Source organism: Gobius niger (assembly GCF_951799975.1).
Source record: "Gobius niger genome assembly, chromosome: 20".
Lineage (NCBI taxonomy): Eukaryota > Metazoa > Chordata > Actinopteri > Gobiiformes > Gobiidae > Gobius > Gobius niger.
In genome coordinates, this window is record NC_136871.1 from 4,661,447 (window position 1) to 4,684,497 (window position 23,051).

The window sequence follows — 23,051 nt, forward strand, 5'->3', positions numbered from 1 at the left end:
ACAATCAATAAAAACATCAACATAGAATTAATCAATTACAGTAAGAGGCAAGAGTGTAGATAAAATACTTTCAGTTATATGCATTTTTAAGTCTTGTTTAGATTCACTCTGTCTTGAGCACTATTTCGCTCTGTCTTGAGCACTATTTCGCTCTGTCTTGAGCACTATTTCGCTCTGTCTTGAGCACTATTTCGCTCTGTCTTGAGCACTATTTCGCTCTGTCTTGAGCACTATTTCGCTCTGTCTTGAGCTCTATTTCGCTCTGTCTTGAGCACTATTTCGCTCTGTCTTGAGCACTATTTCGCTCTGTCTTGAGCACTATTTTTAAGTCTTGTTTTGACTCGCTCTGTCTTGATCACTATTTCGCTCCGTCTTGAGCACTATTTCGCTCTGTCTTGAGCACTATTTCGCTCTGTCTTTAGCACTATTTCGCTCTGTCTTGAGCACTATTTCGCTCCGTCTTGAGCACTATTTCGCTCTGTCTTGAGCACTATTTCGCTCTGTCTTGAGCACTATTTCGCTCTGTCTTGAGCACTATTTCGCTCTGTCTTGAGCACTATTTTTCAGTCTTGTTTTGACTCGCTCTGTCTTGATCACTATTTCGCTCTGTCTTGAGCACTATTTCGCTCCGTCTTGAGCACTATTTCGCTCTGTCTTGAGCACTATTTCGCTCTGTCTTGAGCACTATTTCTAAGTCTTGTTTTGACTCGCTCTGTCTTGAGCACTATTTCGCTCTGTCTTGAGCACTATTTCGCTGTTTTGAGCACTATTTTTCTTGCTCGTTCACACAAAGTAACTTAAGCTCTGTTTTGTCGCTCGCTCTCCTCTGGACAAATGCTAAAAAAAAAAGCTCTAAATAAAAAGTTTAATAATAACAATAATAACAATAATACTGCATTGGTTTTATTTAGCGCTTTGCAGACATTTGGCCCAAAAAGTCAATCACATTGCCATATTTTCCACAGTGTCGCCGTAGCGAGGCATGGCAAGGCACGTTTATTTAAACCGCAAGGTAACTCAGCGCACCTGTGATGACCAGAACGTCCCATTTCATTCTAATGGGAAAATATTCAAATCGCATAATTCAACGCCTCCAGATTGCCTCCAAGTGTGGAATACAAGGTTTATCCAAAGTAGTTTGCACAGTGATATGAATTCCTACAATTTTTTCTCTGTATAAGGTCAAGTAAAACTGAGCATGGAGCATCGGTGTTGTCAAAATACACCTCTTCACTCTGTCAGGCACCGAGAGGGCGCATTGGTGCCGCCAATCAAAAACTTCATCACTGCAATCGCCATAATATTGCATTCCAAAATCCAAAAGGGCGCGAAGCATGGGCTTGTCTCAGGTGTGCACAATGTAAGCAAATTATAGATTTCATGGACGTCTTCTGGAACTTCCAACTCTACATATCAGATAGACCTTCATGTGTTTTCTGAAGGTTGTGTCATTTATGCCGTAAACAATGGGGCTCAGAGACCTCGGCAGAATCTGCACAGCAACATACACTACGAACTGTATGTTTGGAGCATTTCGAGGAAACAGCCGGATCAACATGTCCCTCAAAGCCGGCGTTATGTAGATGCCCATACACATTAGCACCTGAACACCATGTAAAATGATTGTGTTTCTTGCTTTCTTTATATCCTTATTCACTGCTTTTGCACTGAAGAGGATTTTTAAATATGTGCAGAAAATAACAAGCCAAACAACAAGAAGGAGGACAATGAAGAGGTAGTTTCGTTTTTGCGCTATGATCGGACCCGGAAAGACAGTTATTCGGTGGCAGACGACGTTGCTGTGGAAGAAGTCTGTTTGTGAAGAGGCCAGCGTGATGAACAAATCAGACATCCCGGACGTTACGGTTACGAGCCAGATGAAGCCGATCACTGCGTGCGTTTGTTTGACCGTGCAGACTCTGCCGTGGTGCAGAGGGTGGCAGATCGCGACGTAGCACTCCAGAGCCATGCAGGCCAGGTTCAGAGGGGTGTTCTCCGTGGTGCAGATGAGGACGAGGACGAAGACCGTGCACAGAGACACAGGGAGCAGGTGCAGGACGTAAGTGATGGTCAACAGCAGCACAGACAGAATGAGATGCAGCATGTCGTTGATGACCATGTGGATGAACAGGATGTAGCGCGGTTTGGTGGAGAAAGTCTGTAATGATGAAAAAAAAGGATAAGGACAATAAAAACTCTCCATAATTGCCCTGAAACCTTAAAAATGGACAATGATTTCAATGATAGCAGAGTTGGGGTACTTGGAATGATTTCAAATTAAAAAAAAGAAGAGTTGGTCACTTTATATTAATATTGGCAAGATCGTTGAGGTAGGGGATACTCAGAGTGTAAATGAATGACTCAAAAGGTCGGGAACCACAGGTTTAGTTACCCCTTAAACTTATCATTTATCTTCTTGTTGACATTCCTTTCAAAAAGAATCCACAAATACTGTTTGTTTATTGTTCTTGTCCTTCTTGAAATAATTCCAAGTACCCTCTGCAAAGTGCCGGTGTACCCCAGGTTGGGAAACAGTGACCCAAACAATTGCTCAAGTAAAAGACTCTAGTTCTGGAGTCGTTCGAGCATAAAAGTTTTACCTTTTTGTAATGATATATATATTTTTGTTTTATAAATTGAGACCATTTCGCATTCACGCAAAACTCAATGGTATATGAAACAGTTGTACCACATTATCCATAAATCTGACGAATGTTGGGATTAGTACAGTATGTTTCACACTTTGACAGAGGCAAATAATGTGACTGACACTTTTAGTAACATACCGTAAATGCTCTAATATAGGCCACAATTAGAGACAGGCCTTAATTTCTATTTGAGCAAACGGACGACCAGGAAAACGAAGAAAAACGAGATTTGTGTCCATTTGGACCTAAAATATTAGGTTCATTTATTAATTAACATTTCAAACCCTCTCCCAGCTGCTGGAACATTGACGCCTTTTATTTTGTCGGGACAACAGTAAGTGTTTTGTTAATGTTAGCGGAACATTGACATCAGTGTCACTGCAGGTTTCTGTTTTGTTTTTACCGCGGACCGGATTATTTGTTGTTATCTTGTGTAAAAGGTGAGTTTAGACGGAGCGTTTGTGTTTGTGATCGATCATGAGACTGACCCGAGAGAAGACGAGACGCTCGCGCTGATGGGAGGAGTTATTTTGAGTCGTGGGACTGACCTGCACACGGAGCAGCTGGACGTGCTTTGAAGACGCGATGGTGACTTTATTAAAACCCTGGAGGGTCATGCAACTCTCCCCCTGTTTCCAAATATCGTCACAGGAGGTTTGAAAAGTGGCTAAATCTGTGTCAAAGTTACGCTCGGATCAGCTCCTCCGCAGCGTCCCACTCGGCCCGGGTTTCCGTTTGTTTACTTCCTGCACGTGAGTTTTCATTTACACGAGTATGAGACAAATTCCTAACATGGGGAATATTTCTACCGCTATAGTTTCTAATAAAAGCCCCGGCCTGTTTTAGAGACCGGCTTTAATTTGCCTCCGCCAGCCGCGAACCCGGCCACTGTTAGAGACCCGGACGCTAATGGAATACAGGCCAGTGTTAGAGAATTCACGGTAATACAGTGTGTCAGTGGTTCCCAAAATGAGTTGAGTTCGAATTGTGTTCAGTGTTTAACTGACAGTCACTGGTATTTGTAAAATGTATTTGTAAAATCTCTACATTTGTTAAATACTCATAAGGACAAATGTTACATAGTCTGAAAATACTGAATTCATATTTCATATTGTTGACTTACGTACACTGGATTTTCGGTGGGGATGTGATATGTCATATATGCCCAACAATGTGATTTAAAGGCCCTATACCTTATTTATTTATTACACACAACGAATGCGGAAGCCACTAAATTAAATTGTTAGCTTTGGTCCACATGCATTTCTAGCTTTCCTAACATATTTGGAGCATCCAAATTCTTCAGCTGGATGAGTTTATGTCATAAATCCTTAATAGGTCCCTCTGGGGGTAATACAAGTGTTAATGGGATGATTGGAGGGTCTTTTATACCCCCGGTGTCTCTGGCCAGAAAACCACAATTGCAACTAACAGGCTAACGGGCTAACGGGCAAAGCTAGCTGCGTGTTAGCGCCTCTTTTGCAGTTTTTACAGCCAAGTTTGTGTGAAAAAAATTATCTCCATTGTGTAATTGGATGAACAATATCCCTCTCTCCCTTTGTCTTTTCTGTCAGCTTAGTATTTACTCTCACGGACAATTAATGAGTAAAAAACTGTAACATACTACGACACCTGCAGTGGTCTGCTTTAGGTCTAAAATAGCAAACTCTAGAAGAGTTGGCCAGGGTTTCCATGTGGCACAAAGTTATAAAAGTCATTAAAGGAGGTTAAAAAACATTAAATTGAAATTGACCACATTAGTTTTACCAAAAGTTTTGTCCAATTCTCTTTCCTCTGATGAATTGTTTGCAAACCTTAAGAAATGAAATACTTGCATGGATTTCTTTCAGCGTTTGTGGCATCAAAAAATAGTGTTTGGGCCTTAAAACACATTAAACTTGGCTTACGACTGCCTTGTACTTTGTAGAATAGCAAAATACTATGTGCAAAAGTGTACTGGGTATCACTTTATTGTACACTACCTTGATACATTGTGCCTAACTAAATTAAGTACAATGTAATGTGCTCTGTAACAATCTGTAATAACTTGTACCTATGGGTTAGATACACAATGGAATAACTTGTATTAGTACTTTGTAAGTACATAATGTAATAGGACACAAGACCGTTTGGGTTAGGGCTAAAGGTTAGGGTTTTGTGTATTATTACATTATGTACCTACAAACTACAAATACATATAATTCCATTGTGTATCTAACCCATAGGTACAAGTTATTACACATTGTTACAGAGCTCATTACATTGTACTAAATTTAGTTAAGTACAAAGTATCAAGGGTATTGTAGAAATAAAGTGTTACTGTGTACTGTATGTGCTATGTACTTGATTTCAACATCAAATTTAACACACATGGACCAAGTTAAATCTTTTTTTCCCCGTGGTCGAATACCTCATTTTTGTGGAAGGTGTGAATGAGCACAGCGTTGACAAAGCTGATGGCGATGCAGATGAGAATTATGATGATGTTCTTGGTCAGAGCGCGTGCAAAGTTGTCTTTGTACTCCCCTTGAAATGTCCAATTCATATCTATAAAAGGAAGAACATGTTTATTGTTTCAAAGTTGTTTTTGAAGAATGAACAAAAGTGTATTTATACAGACGCTTTAAGAATATGAGAACATGAGAATATGTAGCTACAGCAGGATCGTTACTTATTTTATGTAGCTGCTTGATAATCCAAGCATATAGATTTTTTTTGTCTATACTGGTGAAAAAGAAGATTTCCACTATACATAGACATAAAACTGCATCCTTTTAAAAAAAAATATTTCGTTTACCTCTTAACCCTCACCAGAACTGAGCACATTTTCTCCAGTTTGACATCACCCACATCTAAAAGCTTCTTGAAAACGCAACAAAAAAAGTGACAAAAGAGGGTCAAATACGTACCGGAAAAGCCACAATAACACAATAAACAAGCAACAAAAACACAACTAAAAAGTGATGAAAAAGCTACACAAAAGGAGACAAAAACACAACGAAAAAAGTGACAAAAACTTGACACTAAAGCGTCAAAAAAGCGATGAAAAAGAGACAAAAACGGTCCAAAAATGTGACACAAATGTGGCGACAATGTGGCCAAAAAGGTACGATCAGTGTTGTAAGTCTATAGCCTTCAAATGAGGCATTACTCTGGTCTATAGGCTGTAAGCTCCAGTCGAGAAGCGTTTAGATTTGGGTAAAGCCGAACTGGAGAAAATACGCTCGTTTAAGGCGGGGGGTAAGAGGTTGAACACAGAAAGGCAAGGTTTAAAATTGTTTCAATACAATACAAATGATCATTTTATCAGTGTCAGTCTCAACAAACTGAAGAGGGAAATTAATCCCTTGTATAGAAATGCCAATAATGTCATGGAGAAAGCAGTTATTCCTACATAATCACAATAATGTTCTGTTTCCCAGTAAAGTCATTATTAGAAAAAATATATTTAAAAAGTTGTTACAATAAAACACATTTCTGGTGCAGAGAGTTGAGATGATTAAACCATTAATCAGAATCAGAATACTTTCTTTTTTCTTGGTGGTGCAACATAACACATAGACTGGTAATAGTAATAAATAATGAAGTTTTAAGAGCATGCAATAAAATTAACTAAAATAGAAATAGCTACATTTGAATATACGACATATACTTGTACCAACGAAACAAGCAGCTCAACTACAACAAATACATTCAGAGAAATCATTCATTTAGACAGATTAAATAACTAATTGCTAAGATGTTTCATAATTCAGCAAAAATATTAAACTATCCTAATACATAAGAAGTATTAGGATCGTTTGTTAAGGTGCTCTGTTCACCTGACTCGGCTTGATTAAGATAGAACATCCCTTTGACAGATCCCTTTATATAACGTCTGACCAACAGAGGACTGTGAGCACTATGTCTGTACACAATGTTTGCATCATCAATCCCATCCCACATTTTCTATGGGGTCAATTCCTCCAGTAACATGATGCAAAAACGTTACATATTTTGAGTTGTGTGTAAGTTTGTGTGGCACTATAGGCGTATCACTTCCATACCATGACCTTTAAGATAAGATAAGATAAGATGATACTTTATTGATCTCACAGATGGAGAAATTGCATAAAAGCAGTTATTGACCAATCCTCGAAAGTGAAGTGGAAATGGGATGAAATAGGAAATGCAGGGTTATTCAGTCAGTGTATTGTCTACACATCATTGCCTACTTCAGGGGTTCACAAACCCCTCGGGCCGCAAACCCTGAAATCACCAGACCAACAGCTCGGGAATGCCCATCTGTATGTTTAATTAGTGAAATGTTGGATTATAATCATTCAAAATCTGGTGTTTTCATTGTTTATTTGAATGCTTTTATTGTTACTTGGACTAATATCACTTAAAATATACAGTTTTTAGTCAAGAATGCATTAATTTGTATTAAAAAAAATTAAAACCCCGGGTCAACATAAGATAAGACTTTATTGATCTCACAATGGAGAAAGTTAGCTGCAAAATAGACAGGACATGTGCATCAAGTAATAGTAACTAGAGGTATCTTATGCACAATTAATAGAAAGCATGAAAAGACAAAAGTATATACAGTATATATACATATAAATAATAATACAAAAATACAAATAAAAATATAGAATTATCAAAAGTATCTAAACTAAGCATGGGTGCAGGTTTACAGTCATAGTGCATGTTGTTGATAAAGTGACGCTGATATAAATGTTATTGCACGTGGTTTTGAATTGAAGTTATTGCACATTCATTACTGTAAACTAAATGTCGGACATCTCAGTGACGTAAGTATATACAAGTGTCTTTGCCAAATATCTAAGCTTTTTTCTTCCTAGCATTTTTTTTAATCAATATATAATACATTTTCTTCAACAGACACTAACAAAATCATTCCATATGTATGAGGGGTGTGTGGTTGAGTGTGTGTCTATTGAGAGGCCTGAGTGCTGTCCTTTCATCAATCTCCATGAGTAGGCCTGAAGTCTGAAATTCGATATATTGAGGCAGGCAACCCCCATGAGCTGCCACCTTAACGTGGTGGGGTTGTTTGAGTACCCGAATGATCCGAGGAGCTATGTTGTCCGGGGCTTTATGCCCCTGGTAGGGTCTCCCATGGCAAACAGGTCCGAGGTGATGGGTCAGATGAAGAGCAGCTCACAAGACTACTATGGACGTACACCAATCAAGGACCGAGACGTCGCCCGGCATGGCGCAGCCGGGGCCCCACCCTGGAGCCAGACCTGGGGTTGGGGCCCGAACGCGAGCGTCTGGTGGCCGGGTCTCTGCCCACGGGGCCCGGCCGGGCACAGCCCGAAGGGACGACGTGGGCCCGCCCTCCTGTGGACTCACCACCCGCAGAGGGATCCGTAGGGGTCGGGTGCTAAGAGGACTGGGTGGCAGTCGAGGCCGGGTGCCTCGACGACCTGGTCCACATGCACAGCTTCTGGCGTTCGGGACATGGAACGTCACCTCGCTGGGGGGGAAGGAGCCTGAGCTTGTGCGGGAGGTTGAGAGATACCGACTAGATATAGTCGGGCTCACCTCCACGCACAGCTTGGGTTCCGGATCCCAACTCCTGGAGAGAGGCTGGACTCTCCATTTTTCTGGAGTTGCCCGCGGGGAGAGGCGGCGGGCTGGGGTGGGTTTGCTCATATCCCCCCAGCTCAGCCGTCACGTGTTGGAGTTCACCCCGGTGGACGAGAGGGTCGCGTCCCTACGCCTTCGGGTCGGGGACAGGTCTCTCACCGTTGTCTCGGCCTACGGGCCCAACATCGGTGCAGAGTACCCGGCCTTCTTGGAGTCCCTGGGAGGGGTACTAGATAGTGCTCCGACTGGGGACTCCATTGTTCTCCTGGGGGACTTCAATGCCCACGTGGGTAACGACAGTGAGACCTGGGAGGGAGTGATTGGGAGGAACGGCCTCCCCGATCTGAACCCGAGTGGTGTTCTGTTATTGGACTTCTGTGCTAGTCACGGTTTGTCCATAACGAACACCATGTTCGAGCACAAGGGTGTCCATAAGTGCACGTGGCACCAGGACACCCTAGGCAGGAGGTCGATGATCGACTTTGTAGTTGTGTCATCTGACCTCCGGCCGCGTGTCTCGGACACTCGGGTGAAGAGAGGGGCTGAGCTGTCAACCGATCACCACCTGGTGGTGAGCTGGATCCGCTGGCAGGGGAGGAAGCCGGTCAGACCTGGCAGGCCCAAGCGTGTTGTGAGGGTCTGCTGGGAACGACTGGCGGATCCCTCTGTCAGTGGGGTCTTCAACTCCCACCTCCGGAAGAGCTTCACCCAGATTCCGGGGGAGGCGGGGGACATGGAGTCCGAGTGGACTCTGTTCTCCTCCTCCATTGTTGATGCAGCTGCTCGTAGTTGTGGCCGTAAGGTCTCTGGTGCCTGTCGCGGCGGCAATCCCCGAACCCGGTGGTGGCGCCCGGAAGTAAGGGATGCCGTCAAGCTAAAGAAGGAGTCTTACCTGGCCTTGTTGGCTTGTGGGACTCCTGAGGCAGCTGAGAGGTACCGGCAGGCCAAGAGTGCTGCACCTCGTACGGTCGCAGAGGCAAAAACTCGTGTCTGGGAGGAGTTCGGGGAGGCCATGGAGGAAGACTATCGGTCGGCCTCGAAGAAATTCTGGCAAACCATCCGGCGCCTCAGGAGGGGGAAGCAGTGCTTCACCAACACTGTTTACAGTGCGGGTGGGGGGCTGCTGACCTCAACTGGGGATGTCGTCGGACGGTGGAAGGAGTACTTCGAGGACCTCCTCAATCCCACCGTCACGTCTTCCGATGAGGAAGCAGAGGCTGGGGACTTGGAGGTGGGCTCGCCCATCACCGGGGCTGAAGTCACCGAGGTGGTGAGAAAGCTCCTCGGTGGCAAGGCTCCGGGGGTGGATGAGATTCGCCCTGAGTACCTTAAGTCTCTGGATGTTGTAGGACTGTCTTGGCTGACACGTCTCTGCAACATCGCGTGGCGGTCGGGGACAGTGCCCCTGGATTGGCAGACCGGGGTGGTGGTCCCTCTCTTTAAGAAGGGGGATCGGAGGGTGTGTTCCAATTACAGAGGAATCACCCTCCTAAGCCTCCCCGGTAAGGTCTACTCCAGGGTGCTGGAGAGGAGGATCCGGCCGATAGTTGAACCTCGGATTCAGGAGGAACAATGCGGTTTCCGTCCTGGTCGTGGCACACTGGACCAGCTCTATACCCTCCGTCGGGTGCTCGAGGGTTCGTGGGAGTTCGCCCAACCAGTCCACATGTGTTTTGTGGACTTGGAGAAAGCGTTCGACCGCGTCCCTCGTGGTGCCCTGTGGGGGGTGCTCCGGGAGTATGGGGTCCGGGGCCCTCTGCTAAGGGCTGTCCGTTCCCTGTATGACCGCAGCAGGAGCTTGGTTCGCATTGCCGGCAGTAAGTCAGACCTGTTCCCGGTGCGTGTTGGTCTCCGCCAGGGCTGCCCTTTGTCACCGGTTCTGTTCATTACTTTTATGGACAGAATTTCTCGGCGCAGCCAGGGGCCGGAGGGTGTCCGGTTTGGGAGCCTCAGGATCTCATCTCTGCTGTTTGCGGATGATGTTGTTCTGATGGCTTCAACAAACCAGGACCTCCAGCGCGCTCTGGGGCGGTTTGCAGCCGAGTGTGTAGCGGCCGGGATGAGGATCAGCACCTCCAAATCCGAGGCCATGGTTCTCCACCGGAAAAAGGTGGTTTCCCCTCTCCAGGTCGGTGGGGAGTCCTTACCTCAAGTGGAGGAGTTCAAGTATCTCGGGGTCTTGTTCACGAGTGAGGGACGGATGGAGCGTGAGATCGATAGACGGATCGGTGTGGCGTCAGCAGTGATGCGGTCGCTGTATCGGTCTGTCGTGGTGAAGAGGGAGCTGAGTCGGGGCAAAGCTCTCGATTTACCGATCGATCTACGTTCCCACCCTCACCTATGGTCATGAGATTTGGGTAATGACCGAAAGGACAAGATCGCGAATACAAGCGGCCGAAATGAGTTTCCTTCGCAGGGTGGCTGGGCGCACCCTCCGAGATCGGGTGAGGAGCTCAGTTACCCGGGAGGAGCTCGGAGTAGAGTCGCTGCTCCTTCACGTCGAAAGGAGCCAGCTGAGGTGGCTCGGGCATCTGTTTCGGATGCCTCCTGGTCGCCTCCCGCGGGAGGTGTTCCAGGCATGTCCTAGTGGGACAAGGCCTCGTGGAAGACCCAGGACACGGTGGTGGGACTATGTCTCCGAGCTGGCCTGGTGTCGCCTCGGGGTCCCCCCAGAACAGCTGGAGGAAGTGTGTGTGGATCGGGAGGTTTGGGCATCTCTGCTGAGACTGCTGCCCCCGCGACCCGGCCCCGGATAAAGCGGAAGAAAATGGATGGATGGATGGATGTAAAGCTTAAGAATTACAGCCCTGCTTGAAGAATATCCCACAACTTAAAATCGGTATGATAAGTCGATATAGTACTTATCCTGACAGTGATTAACATAAACTGCTTGGGGGACCATATTGGAGCTCTGGGGGCCTATAGGTGGCACAGTGGCTAAATCTATAGAGGGGTATCATCCTGAATGCCAGGCTAGGAATTTCAACCTATTGTGGGATTCCTGAGGTGTAGCTTGCAACACTAAACCATTTAAAACGGAAGGAAGATTTTTTACAAAACCCAGGATTAGAGAAACTGCAAATGAAATAATTAATGACATCCATCAACACAATCTTGCTGGCAGAACAATAACAGAGGTCATCTCGAACTTCCAACTCTACACGTCAGATAGACCTTCATGTGTTTTCTGAAGGTTGTGTCTTTTATGCCGTAAACAATGGGGCTCAGAGACCTCGGCAGAATCTGCACGGTAACATACACTGCGAAATGTATGTCTGGAGCACTTCTAGGAAACAGCCGGATCAACATATCCTTCAAAGCCGGCATTATGTAGATGCCCATACACATTAGCACCTGAACACCATGTAAAATGATTGTGCTTCTTGCTTTCTTAATATCCTTACTCACTGTTTTTACACTGAAGAGGATTCTTAAATATGTGTAGAAAATAACAAGACAAACAACGAGCAGGAGGACTATGAAGAAGTAGTTTCTTTTTTGCGCTATGATCGGACTCGGAAAGACAGTTGTTCGAAGGCAGACGACGTTACTGTGGAAGAAGTCTGTTTGTGAAGAGGCCAGCGTGATGAACAAATCAGACATCCCGGACGTTACGGTTACGAGCCAGATGAAGCCGATCACTGCGTGCGTTTGTTTGACCGTGCAGACCCTTCCGTGGTGCAGAGGGTAGCAGATCGCGACGTAGCACTCCAGAGCCATGCAGGCCAGGTTCAGAGGGGTGTTCTCCGTGGTGCAGATGATCAGGAGGATGAAGACCGTGCACAGAGACACAGGGAGCAGGTGCAGCACGTAGGTGATGGTCAACAGCAGCACAGTCAGAATGAGATGCAGCATGTCGTTGATGACCATGTGGATGAACAGGATGTAGCGCGGTTTGGTGGAGAAAGTCTGAAACACAAAAACATGGATTCAATTCCTCTTTTTATTGCAGCATTTATATACATGCCTTTCCAATGACATATGAATACTGAGGTAGAATTATGCAGCACTACAACATCTGGCAATATCTCTACTCAGGATAAAAATGAAAGACAACTGATTCACAGTGTTATCTTTATTTACTTGTAATCATTGCTCAAGAAGATAACACTAAAAACACAGCCTCAGAGACACACGTTTATGTGAGTTAACCAGCATGTGGAAAAGACATTGCAGCTATGTCTGTAGAGCTACAGCAGGATTTACTAAAAGATCTGCTTCACTCCTCAGACTAAATTAACACACACAAAGAGGAAACAGAAAAACTTTCTCTGTGATTTTTAGTTTGTCATGTCAAGAGAGCCTCAGTTTGAGTTAGTGTCATTGCTTAAGAAGATAACAGTTAAAACACGGCCCCAGAGACGTACATTTATGTGACGAAAGCAGTGAGTCAGTGTTTAAGCTACTCAAGGAGTTAGCATGCTACCGGTTAGCAACTTTCATCAATCAACTGTTGATGGCTTCAATACATTTGCTGGGTTGCAGGTTCTAGAATGTGATGATGTCACAGGACCCAGTGGGTCACAGTTTTTCTTATTAACAGCATTACACTTTCACAAGTCATATCTAAAAAGAAAATTTATGAATTACAAAAATGATCATTCATTGGGTCCATGATATCTCTGTACAAGACCAAACATTTCCTGCTATATAATATTATAGGCCTTTAGAACGCTGTGATGTCACCTTAAACCCAGCAATAAACACCTGTGTGGCTCACATCTATGAGCACTGAGGAAATACTACCGTAACAGCTCAGCTCTGGCCTCTGTCACATGTTGTATCCAAGGCTCGATGTTTGGAGTGTGGTTCAGGGCTTTCTCTTGGGAAGAGCTGAGCTGTTGAAGCTGAATGCTAGCCGGTAGCATGCTAACGTCTTGAGAAGCTTAAACACTGACTCACTGGTTTCGTCACATAAACGTGCGTCTCTGGGGCCGTGTTTTAACCGTTATCTTCTTGAGCAATGATTACAAGTGAATAAAAATGTCACTGTCAATCAGTTGTCATTCATTTTCATCCTGAGTAGAAATATTGACACATGTTGTTGTAGTACTGCATAATTCTACTTTGGTATTAAAAATGGCCACATAACAACAAAAGTTACATGACTGAAATGTATGGGGTGCATTCATTTATATACGGTCGGGTGCATTCACAACGGCCAGTTCAGTTTGTGTGAGTTGGTTGAAGATTAAATTGCCCCCGCAGAGCCCGGAGTTGGGCACAGCTGTACTAAAAGGCACCACCATCCATGCTGTTCACTGACCAGTTGAGAAGAGCAGGACTGGGTTCACACTTCATCTGGTCCTTTCTTAGAACATTTGCATTTTGAGGGGGGAAATAGATGACTTGAGCCTTTTGTCTGCTTGTCAAAAGTACAATGTGCAAAACCATGATTTGGGTCCACAAATGGGATAACAATACAGAACAGATACCAATACCTGAACAGCGATGATAGTTTTGTTTTTTAAACCTATACTCAAATGTTTGTCATCTAGAACCATAAAATAAACGACAATTTCTTTAAAAAATTTTATCATTTACTTGAGCTGAAACAACCAAGTCACTTTAGTGCTGTCCCTGGACCCACAGCATCAAAACTTGGTCTCTAAAGATGTCATATTTTTTCTCGGTACCTCCTCTCGATACTTTTATTTTCTCAATACTATATTGGTAATGTTTAATGGTACCCTGCCCAACTGGTGCACAATGGCAGGAATTGATCCTCTAATCGTTTAAGCATGAACATCTTTAAACACTTCTAGAGTTTTTTTTTTCTTGTGTCCTTTTTGAGGCAAAGAACAAATCTCCTGCTCTGTGAAGCGCTTTGGGTGACGTGTCTGTACAAAAAAGCCTACATTTCCCTATAAATAATATTGATGTTGTGTCATTATAGTTCTCAACCTGGGTCATGTTGTGATGCACCATCACCCAAGGGTGCCAAACTGCAAACCTAACTACCTGTTACCTGTCGACTTTTCAGACACAAATACATAATGCAGTTAGAAACTAAAACAGCATATAATATTTCACACATCACGATAAACAATAATTCAGACGACTCTTCATGTACTACCCAGTTTAAAGGTCCACCACCGATGGAAATGGTTACCTTTTTGTCACTCTTTTGTCACTTTTTTGTTATATTATTGTTGCGTTTTCATCCTCCTTTTCTATTTTGAAGCTTTTAGATTAGATAAAGCCAAACAGGAGAAAATGTAAGGTGGGGTTAAGACACGTGACACAGATAAACATACATTCTCAGCATATTGATAGTATAAACCTTGATTAATAAAATAATTGTACCTCATTTTTGTGGAACGTATAGATGAGAACACAGTTGATAGAGTTGATGCAGATGCACATGATTATGATGATGAAGTTCTTAGTCAGAGTTGTTGCCAAGGTGTTTCTGTACGCCCCTTCAAAAGAATTGTTCATATCTAAAAGTTGATTTGGCCTATAACGTTTCAATAAATGCTTCAGGAGCATAAAATAATCCAAACACTTTTAATTCAGTATTGTTTAGGGTTCTGAATTAAACCGCAAGGATTATGCCCAAACTGAATTGAGTTGTAGTTGTTCTGCATAGTAAATATCAGATCATTGCAAAGAGGCGCTCGGTTTGAGGATCAATGAAAGTCCTGTTTGATGTCGCTGTATATAAAGGGTGACATAGGCAGGGCTGGATCTGACAACTGTCCAGAGAATTGGCGCTGTTAAAACATGTTACCTTATTAATAATAATAATAATAATACATTTTATTTGTATAGCGCTTTTCAAGACACTCAAAGACGCTTTACAGAAAACAAGAATAAAATCACACATAAAATTAGCACATTAAAATAGAGGGCAGTTACTCGACATTAAAAGCCTTTTTGAAGAGGTGGGTTTTGAGTTCTTTCTTGAAGGTGATGAGGTCAGAACAGGCCTTATCGATCCTCATTTGACTTAGTTTTTTACTTTATGTATGAGGTTATATATTAGGCTCTGCTCTTGCTTTTTAAAAACAAACCAAAAAACTGTAGCCCTGGTATTTCACTGCCTGGAAAAATAGTGTCGCATCAATTACATCCACAGTGGAACATACACAAGCAAACAGGAAGTGAGCAGACCAATCAGCAAAGGGCAATCAGCGGCGTTATTAGCTGTTCTGCGTTAATATTAAAACGGGATTATAAATCACAAAACTCACCAACTGTCGAGGTGTTTTTAGTCATTTACCACAGATTGGAAAAGAGCTCTCGGCCTCCCGTGCGCCGTCCGTAGATTGTGATCGCAAAACACGTGACCGCAAATAAATGATTCTGATTGCACGGATCCGTTTGAGCTAGGGCGTCCTGCTCAGACTGATATCGCTGTGTATATGAATATAGAGGGGTATCATTCTGGATGCCAGGCTAGGAATTTCAACCTAATGTTATGTGGAATTCCTGAGGTTTAGCTTGCAGCAGTGATTCTCAAACGAGAAAGGACAGCCAAACAAACAAAGATAAAACACTGAATATAAGAATACACATATGTATTTATTATTACAAACAGCAACTTTTAACCTTCTCATTCAAACCCAATGAGAGAGATGGTTATGCAAATAATATGTAGGACTAAAATATACTGTTCAGATGAAGGTTGAAGGCTCAATTTGAAAAGGTGAGGGATTGGAGAGTCATTATAACTCATCCATAATAATATGGTAACACTTTGTAATAACTTCATCTTATTTAAACGAATTAACAGTCAATTCATCAGCAACAATTCATTAGTTAAGTGTGACTTAAAGCAGTACTAAGTAACGTGTTTACCTTAATAAATCCTTTCCGTAGTCCCTGTGGGGGTAATACAAGTGTTTATGGGATGATTGGAGGGTCTTTCATCTCCCCCTGGTGTCTCTGGCCAGAAAACCACGTTTGCAACTTGACTGCCACCGGTCCAGAGAAAGCAATACACACTAATGGAATCACGAAGAAGAAGCTAACATGCTAACGGGCAAAGCTAACTGCGGGCTAACGTCACTTTAAACAGTATTTACAGCCAAGTTTGTGTGAAAAAAAATATTTCCATTGTATAATTGGATGCACAGTAACCCTCTCTCCCTTCGCCTTTCCTGTCAGTGTAGTATTTACTCTCCAAGACATTTAATAAGTTAAAAAATCGTAACTTGCTGCTACACCTGCAGTTGCGCTTATGGCCTCTAGGGGGAAGAGTTACTTAGTACTGCTTTAATAACTACCTAACTATTACAATAAGTGCCTAACTCATAATGAATAGTTCTTCACTTATTCATTATGTAGTTAGTAAGTGTTGGTCCCACCAATTATTGTCATCGTTGTGTTTGATGGACTGTTCCTTGTTGTTTCATTGCCATGAAAAGAGAAAGAATGAAAAAGCTAAATTAAACAATTGCAGAAGAGTTCTCGTGAGACTCTAATTCAGATTTGCACCTCTGCATTCACACTGTGTAAGAATGTAAAAACACAGCCTTTACTGTACGAACAGTTTCACCACTGCGTAGATTTGACTCTACACACTAGATGCCTCCGTAGATACTTCCTAAATGTCTTGTCTCTCACTCCATAAATGATGGGACTTATGGATCGGGGCAGCATTTGAAAAAGGATGTAGCACGCAAACAAAGAATCCGGATAATTCCTGGGGAACCACTGTTGCAACGCTTGCTTCAGGGTATGTTCGGCGTACGTGGCCATGCACAGCAGCGCTTGAAAGCCGTGCAGGATAATGGTGGCTCTGGCTTTCTTGGCGTCAATGCTCGCCGCCTTGGCCGTGAATAAGATTTTGAAATATGTGAAAAGAATGATCAACCAAACCAACACCATGTACAGCATGTAGGTGACGTTTCTTTTTTGCATCAACACCGGATTTTGGAACGCCGTCTCTCGGAGGCAAAACACCTCGGATCGGAAAAACGCGATCGGCACGGTCGCCAGTGTAATGAACAAATCCGGGAGCACCGAAATCACACTCGCCAACCAAATGAGTCCGATCAAGACGAGCGTCCGTTTGACCGTGCAGATCTGAGTGTGCCGCAGGGGCAGACAAATGGCGATGTAGCATTCGACGGCCATGCAGGCCAAGTTGAGAGGCGTGTTCTCGGTGGTGAACAGGGCCATGAGGATGAAGGCGCAGCAGACGGACGCGTTGATCTTGTAGAGGATGTAGCTGACGAGGAAGAGGCTGACGGTGAGCGTGACCTGGATCATGTCGTTGACCACCAGGTGACAGAAGAGGATGTAGCGAGGGTTCGCGTAGAAGATCTAGGAAAAGACAATGCACGTTATTGTCTAGTGTTCACAACTTGTCCTATTTGTTTACTTCTTTATTTTTATCACTTGAAGAGCACTCCTACTGTACATCACGGATTTGTTGTGTATTTTCATGATGGAATACAGGATGTGACTTTGAAAAAAAAAAAAGATTTCCTGCAATATGGAAGAAAACATTTTCTCATGGGTGAGATCAAATGTGTTGTTTCTTTTTACTGTATATTTTCGACTATAATGTTTCCTTTACGCTCATCCATTCTTTATTTAGTACAGACACATAGAGTCCATGAATATGTAAAGGAAAAGGGCACAAGATAAGTGGTTGCATTTGCCTTTTTGCTTTCACACAACTTATTTTTCAATCTCTTCTGAGTGCCAGTTTTGGTCTGGGCATTTGGACGCAAATGGGCATAAGGGGCGCTTTCCAACAGTTTCAGTGTAAATGTGAATTGACTTTCTTCAGAGTTAGACTTTAGGTCAAACACCATGAGTGACATGACATGACGCTAAATACAATGTGCTCTTTGTTTCCAGTAAAAAGTCTGAGGCCTCATTGCTCTTCAGTCACAAACTGAGAAGTGACGAAAGAAGTCATGGAGATTCTGCTTTAGACAGAACTGCAGGTCTCAACCTTTTACTGAAAACAAAGAGCGCGTTGTATTAAGGCATAAGGACAACAACTATGCTGAGGGTTAGCTAGAATCTGTATGATGGAGTTCTCAGACTCCTCCAGTCACTGCATAAATTTGAACAGGTGCTCTATGTAACTTTTTATGTTAAAAATAAATAATAATTTGATATTAGTGCATATTTGACCTTTCAGTGACTGTGTGGGTGGTTAGTTTTCCATCCAGGTGGCTCTTATGATGCTTCAGGATTAATTTTATTTCAGGCTATTTAGGGTTTCCTGGTAGGGTTTTCGGAATGGAATGTAAAATCATGGATACGGTTCAATCAGCAGCGGAAATCTAAAAAACAATTAATCCTGGAGAGTCCGACAGGCCATTGGGATGGTAAGTAAAGGCGCTATGCTAGCCACCCAAGCATCTGCTGGGTCAATGAAAGGTCAAATACGTATTAATATAAACATTTTATTACATAAAAAGTTGCATAGTGCACCTTTAAATGTCTCAACGCCGCCTCAAAGGTGGGAATGTGAGTGTCCACAAACAACTATATTCTTTCTCTCAATGTTTAGTTTAACCTTTTACTTGAACACATCACAGGCAAGTCCAGTGCATGGTATAGATAATAATGAAGTATTTGTCTTATACAGGGCTTTTCCAGCTGCTTAAAGTTTGCAGTAGCTAAGATGACACCCCAAAACAAAGACACTTTTTTTTTTGTTGTTGCTTTATTTAGGATGTCAAATTTTTTAGAGGCAATTGACTCTGTGCATAACTTCAAATCATAACAACGCTGCCCAAGAAGTGACTTCCTGTTTCGATCTAGCACGAGAAAATAAAAGCACACAGCTCGTCTCATTGATTAGTTCAGCAGGTACTTACAACATTACAAGAATATAATTAAATACACACTTATTATGTGTTTTGTCTGTTAATAGTTAGGCAGAAAGAAAGTTGAACAAATGAACCGCGGAACTCATGAATAAGATGGTGCTTTTATTTCGGTGCCACCACTGATTCAAATGCTGTGCAAATAAAAGGATCCTATAGTGTCTATTTCAACAGTGTTTGGCCGTACCTGGTGTTTCCTAAAGGTCTGGATGAGGCTGGCGTTGATGTAGTTGATGAAGATACTCAGCGCCACCACGATGATGTTTTTAGTCACGGCTTTCACCAGAGAGTCCCGGTACGTGATCACCACGGTAACGTTTCCTGTCGTGTTCATCGCTGAACCAGCGCAAATCTGAGGGAAAGTCCAGCCGAAATTAGTTAAAATACCTGAGCCCATTATGGTCCGGGCATGTGGATGCAAGGTGACACAAGGGGGCGCCCTTCCAACCTTCTCAGTGTGTTAATGTGAATTGACTTTCTTCAGAGTTGGACTTTCGGTCAGACACCGTGAGTGACAGCAACATGACGCTAGTATAGTGTGGCCTTTATTTTCTGTAAAAAGGCTGAGGCCTCATTGCTCTTCAGTCACAGACCGACAGGTGAAGAAGGAAGTCATGGAGCTTCTGCTTTGGACACAACTTTATACATGCGCTGTAAAGTCTAAAACGAAAGTGTGTAGTAAATCAAATAAAAAGGAAATGGAAATTATAATTATAATTACACTTATTAAAGAAATTCACAAAATTGATGCAAGTAATGGTATCTGATGTAGAGTCATGTTTGTCCCAGTTCCTCTGAGTCGTGGTAGATCCTGGTGGACCATGACAGATGTGGACAGGACTGTGGTAGATCTACTTTTACTTTGGAGAAAATAGTTACTATAGTAACTGGTGTCAAAGAAATGAACCTCATGAGCTTCTTCTGTAAGAGTCAATGGGTTTTCACACTTGCACTCTTTTATTCTTAAATCCTGCAGAAGTACGAAAGATCTGTCTAATGCAGATTCACCATGATTTCCTTCTTCACCTGTCGGTCTGTGACTGACTGAAGTGCAATGTCGCCTGAGACTTTTTGTTCAAAATAAAGATCACACTTGTAGCATCATGTTGCTGTCACTTAAGGTGTCTGACCTAAAGTAGAACTTCATCAAATCACAGTGACTCAGAGTGAATTGGGCTCAAATGCGCACCAAACGCCAGGATCCAAGCTCTGAGACAAAAACTAATATTTCAGTGCTTTAACAGGTTAATAACTTACAATGGTCTTCCTACAAAGAAAAAAAAAAGATTTGGATCTTTGTTTATAGTCTGTGTGCCAAATATTATTCATCGTTTTATTTTTCAAGATACAGAATGAAAGGGTTCCTTGATGTAGAAAGTGATTAAAAGTTATTGGAGAGTGAATTGAATAAAGTATTGTTGCTTCTAGATCATTAAATTCTACTGCTACATGTGATTCCTAAAACCTACACCTCGTACCTAACTTTGCAAGAGAAAACGATTCTGATTTAAAACGACTTAAATCAGCTCCTCAGGTTTTATCCGTTTGCTCTGGCTCCATTTTCTATTCTATTGTTCAATAAAGACTTCCCAAAACCTCCTTTCTGTTTCTATCTGAGTCTGAATCCAGCTTTGCATATGAACAATTATAAATATTCAGACAGCCAATAATCTGTTTCTGATCATTAAGATGTAATTTATGGCAATGGTGAAACTTATATAAAAAGCTAAAGCTACAAATACAAGACAAAAATGTGTGTCCGAATCTGTTGCAAAAGATGAAACATAATATTGTTTTCACAGTTATTCACATTAAACAAATAGCTGTCGTAATGTACAAGTACAAGTTTGTCTGTTTTCATTCCAGCCTCAAAAAGAAGTCTTATTATATAGAAGTATAATTTAATGATAAAGGTGTGGCAGTTGTAAGTTGATCAATTGTAAATACATAAAAATAAAGATATTTTTGTATATTTGTGCCTCACTCACTGAAATATTATAGTTGTTTTAAATAAATGTAATTTCAAATACAGGCACTTTTAAGCAACATCGTAAAAGGTCCATTGAGTCATTTTTGTGAATACTTACCCTCGTCTCCTCCCCTGACTGTGAAGGCTGCTGGTGACAGGATTGTACTTGATGTAAAGGGAGGCGACAGGTACATTTATACACGATAAACACAACAGTCACATGACTTCTGCAACTGATCAGTGGGGTATCTGAAGTCATGTGAAAGCCAGCGTTGCACGTGCACCCTCTGTCATAGCAGATATTAATAAAACTAAAAGTAACAATAACTAACTGAGATATTGGGATTCACAACATTTTTCAATAATGCTCTGGGCTGTTACATGACTCAAAGTGCGACAAGTGGTTTGATTTGGCCTAAAACAATGAGACCAAATCAGTCTTCCCAAGCACAAAGTCAAAAAATTAAAGGGATATTTCAGGATTTTTGACATAGGGCCTCATTTCCTTGTTATCCAGAGTGTTGCTGGTACCTGGAGATATTTTTTTTGTAATTAATGCAGTTCTTATGTTTGAAGAGTTTCGTGGCGCTAGGCTAATGCAAAGCTAGCACATTTCTATGGTATCAGCTAGCCTGCATTAAAAACAGTCTGACCCGCTCCACAGAGCACCTGAGGCAAATCACTTATAACACCAGACTAACCATATAAATGTCTGAGTCGATAGAATAATTTTTGGAATATAACTGACCTGCATCACATGAATGATCGCATTTTGAGGGACTATTTTCTAGCAGATCACTCCGCCGCCGCATAGCTTATACAACCACGAAGCAGATGCCGCTCAAATATAAGGTATTTTAAATGCAAAATTGTTAAAATTACTCTATCGACACAGACATTTATATGGTTAGTCTGGTGTTATAAGTGATTTGCCTCAGGTGCACTGTGGAGCGGGTCACACTGTTTTTAGGCTAGCTGATACCATAGAAATGCGCTAGCCTTGCATTAGCCTAGCGCCACGAAACTCTTCAAACATAAGAACTGCATTAATTACAAAAAAAACATCTCCAGAAATTAGCAACACTCTGGATAACTAGGAAATGAGGCCTTATGTCAAAAATCCTGAACTATCCCTTTAATGATCTACTTGTGAATCATCTCCTAACATGTAACACATTATTCTGTTGGGTCCTTGGCCCAGTGATGCTAAGAATTCTTGTCCCTGTGAGGAAAAGTTTGTGCTTCTCTAAGTTTTATTTTGTTGCAGTAAAATGCTGAACAGCAAAGGGAACCACAGATACTTTTGACCCATTTCAGTGCAGCCGACATCAAGGAATAACTGTAGTGTTAGCACCAAAGCGTTTCAGCATTTCTCCGGTTTCCCCTACTGCTAATAACATGTACAATAGGCCAGGATGAATGAGTGTGTGTTTGAGAATGCCTATATGGGATAATGGATGAAACTTAGCCTATGGCCACAGTCCAGTGTGGCTTGTTTACATGCATAAGCTCCATGTTCATGTTCAACAAACCTGTGTCCCTGTATTTAAAATCTCATTTGTTTCTTTAATGTTGTGACTTTCATCAAGCTGCTCATGATTCACTCAGTCTTTCCTGGTACGTTAATAATAAAACATGTAACAAAGTTTTACAAACAGCTGATAATATTGAGGACAGAAAGTTTTGTCACTTAGAGTATGTCTGAGCAGAGCTTTTCTTTTGAGTGCAGTATTATTAATGTTGTTGTTTACACATGCTCAGGGAGTCAGTCCAACTGTTATAATAAATATATAGTGTACACAATTACACAGATGTGATTGTTGCAAACCAGAAATTGCAATTTTAGTTTAGTTTCCTTGAATAAAAGCAATACAATTGAGTTAAGTGGTTGCATTTGCCTTTTTGCTTTCACACAACTTATTTTTCAACCTCCTCAGGGTGCTAGTTTTGGTCCGGGCATTTGAACACAATTGGACACAAGGGGGCGCCCTTCCAACCTTCTCAGTGTAAATGTGAATCAACTTTCTTCAGAGTTAG

The 23,051-nt window shown here is 42.3% G+C and overlaps 1 protein-coding gene across 1 annotated transcript; it reads right to left on the reverse strand.

Annotated features, from left to right (window-relative positions):
• Positions 1-1,776: 1,776 nt before the first annotated feature.
• LOC306979467 (odorant receptor 131-2-like) lies at positions 1,777-19,379 on the reverse strand (the record flags this gene model as incomplete). The annotated part of the gene is made up of 6 exons (XM_079578420.1): positions 1,777-1,812; positions 1,865-2,158; positions 5,059-5,195; positions 11,798-12,155; positions 16,776-17,519; positions 19,233-19,379. 6 exons carry the CDS (start codon positions 19,377-19,379, stop codon positions 1,777-1,779), a joined length of 1,716 nt encoding a protein of 571 aa, XP_079434546.1.
• Positions 19,380-23,051: the final 3,672 nt, after the last annotated feature.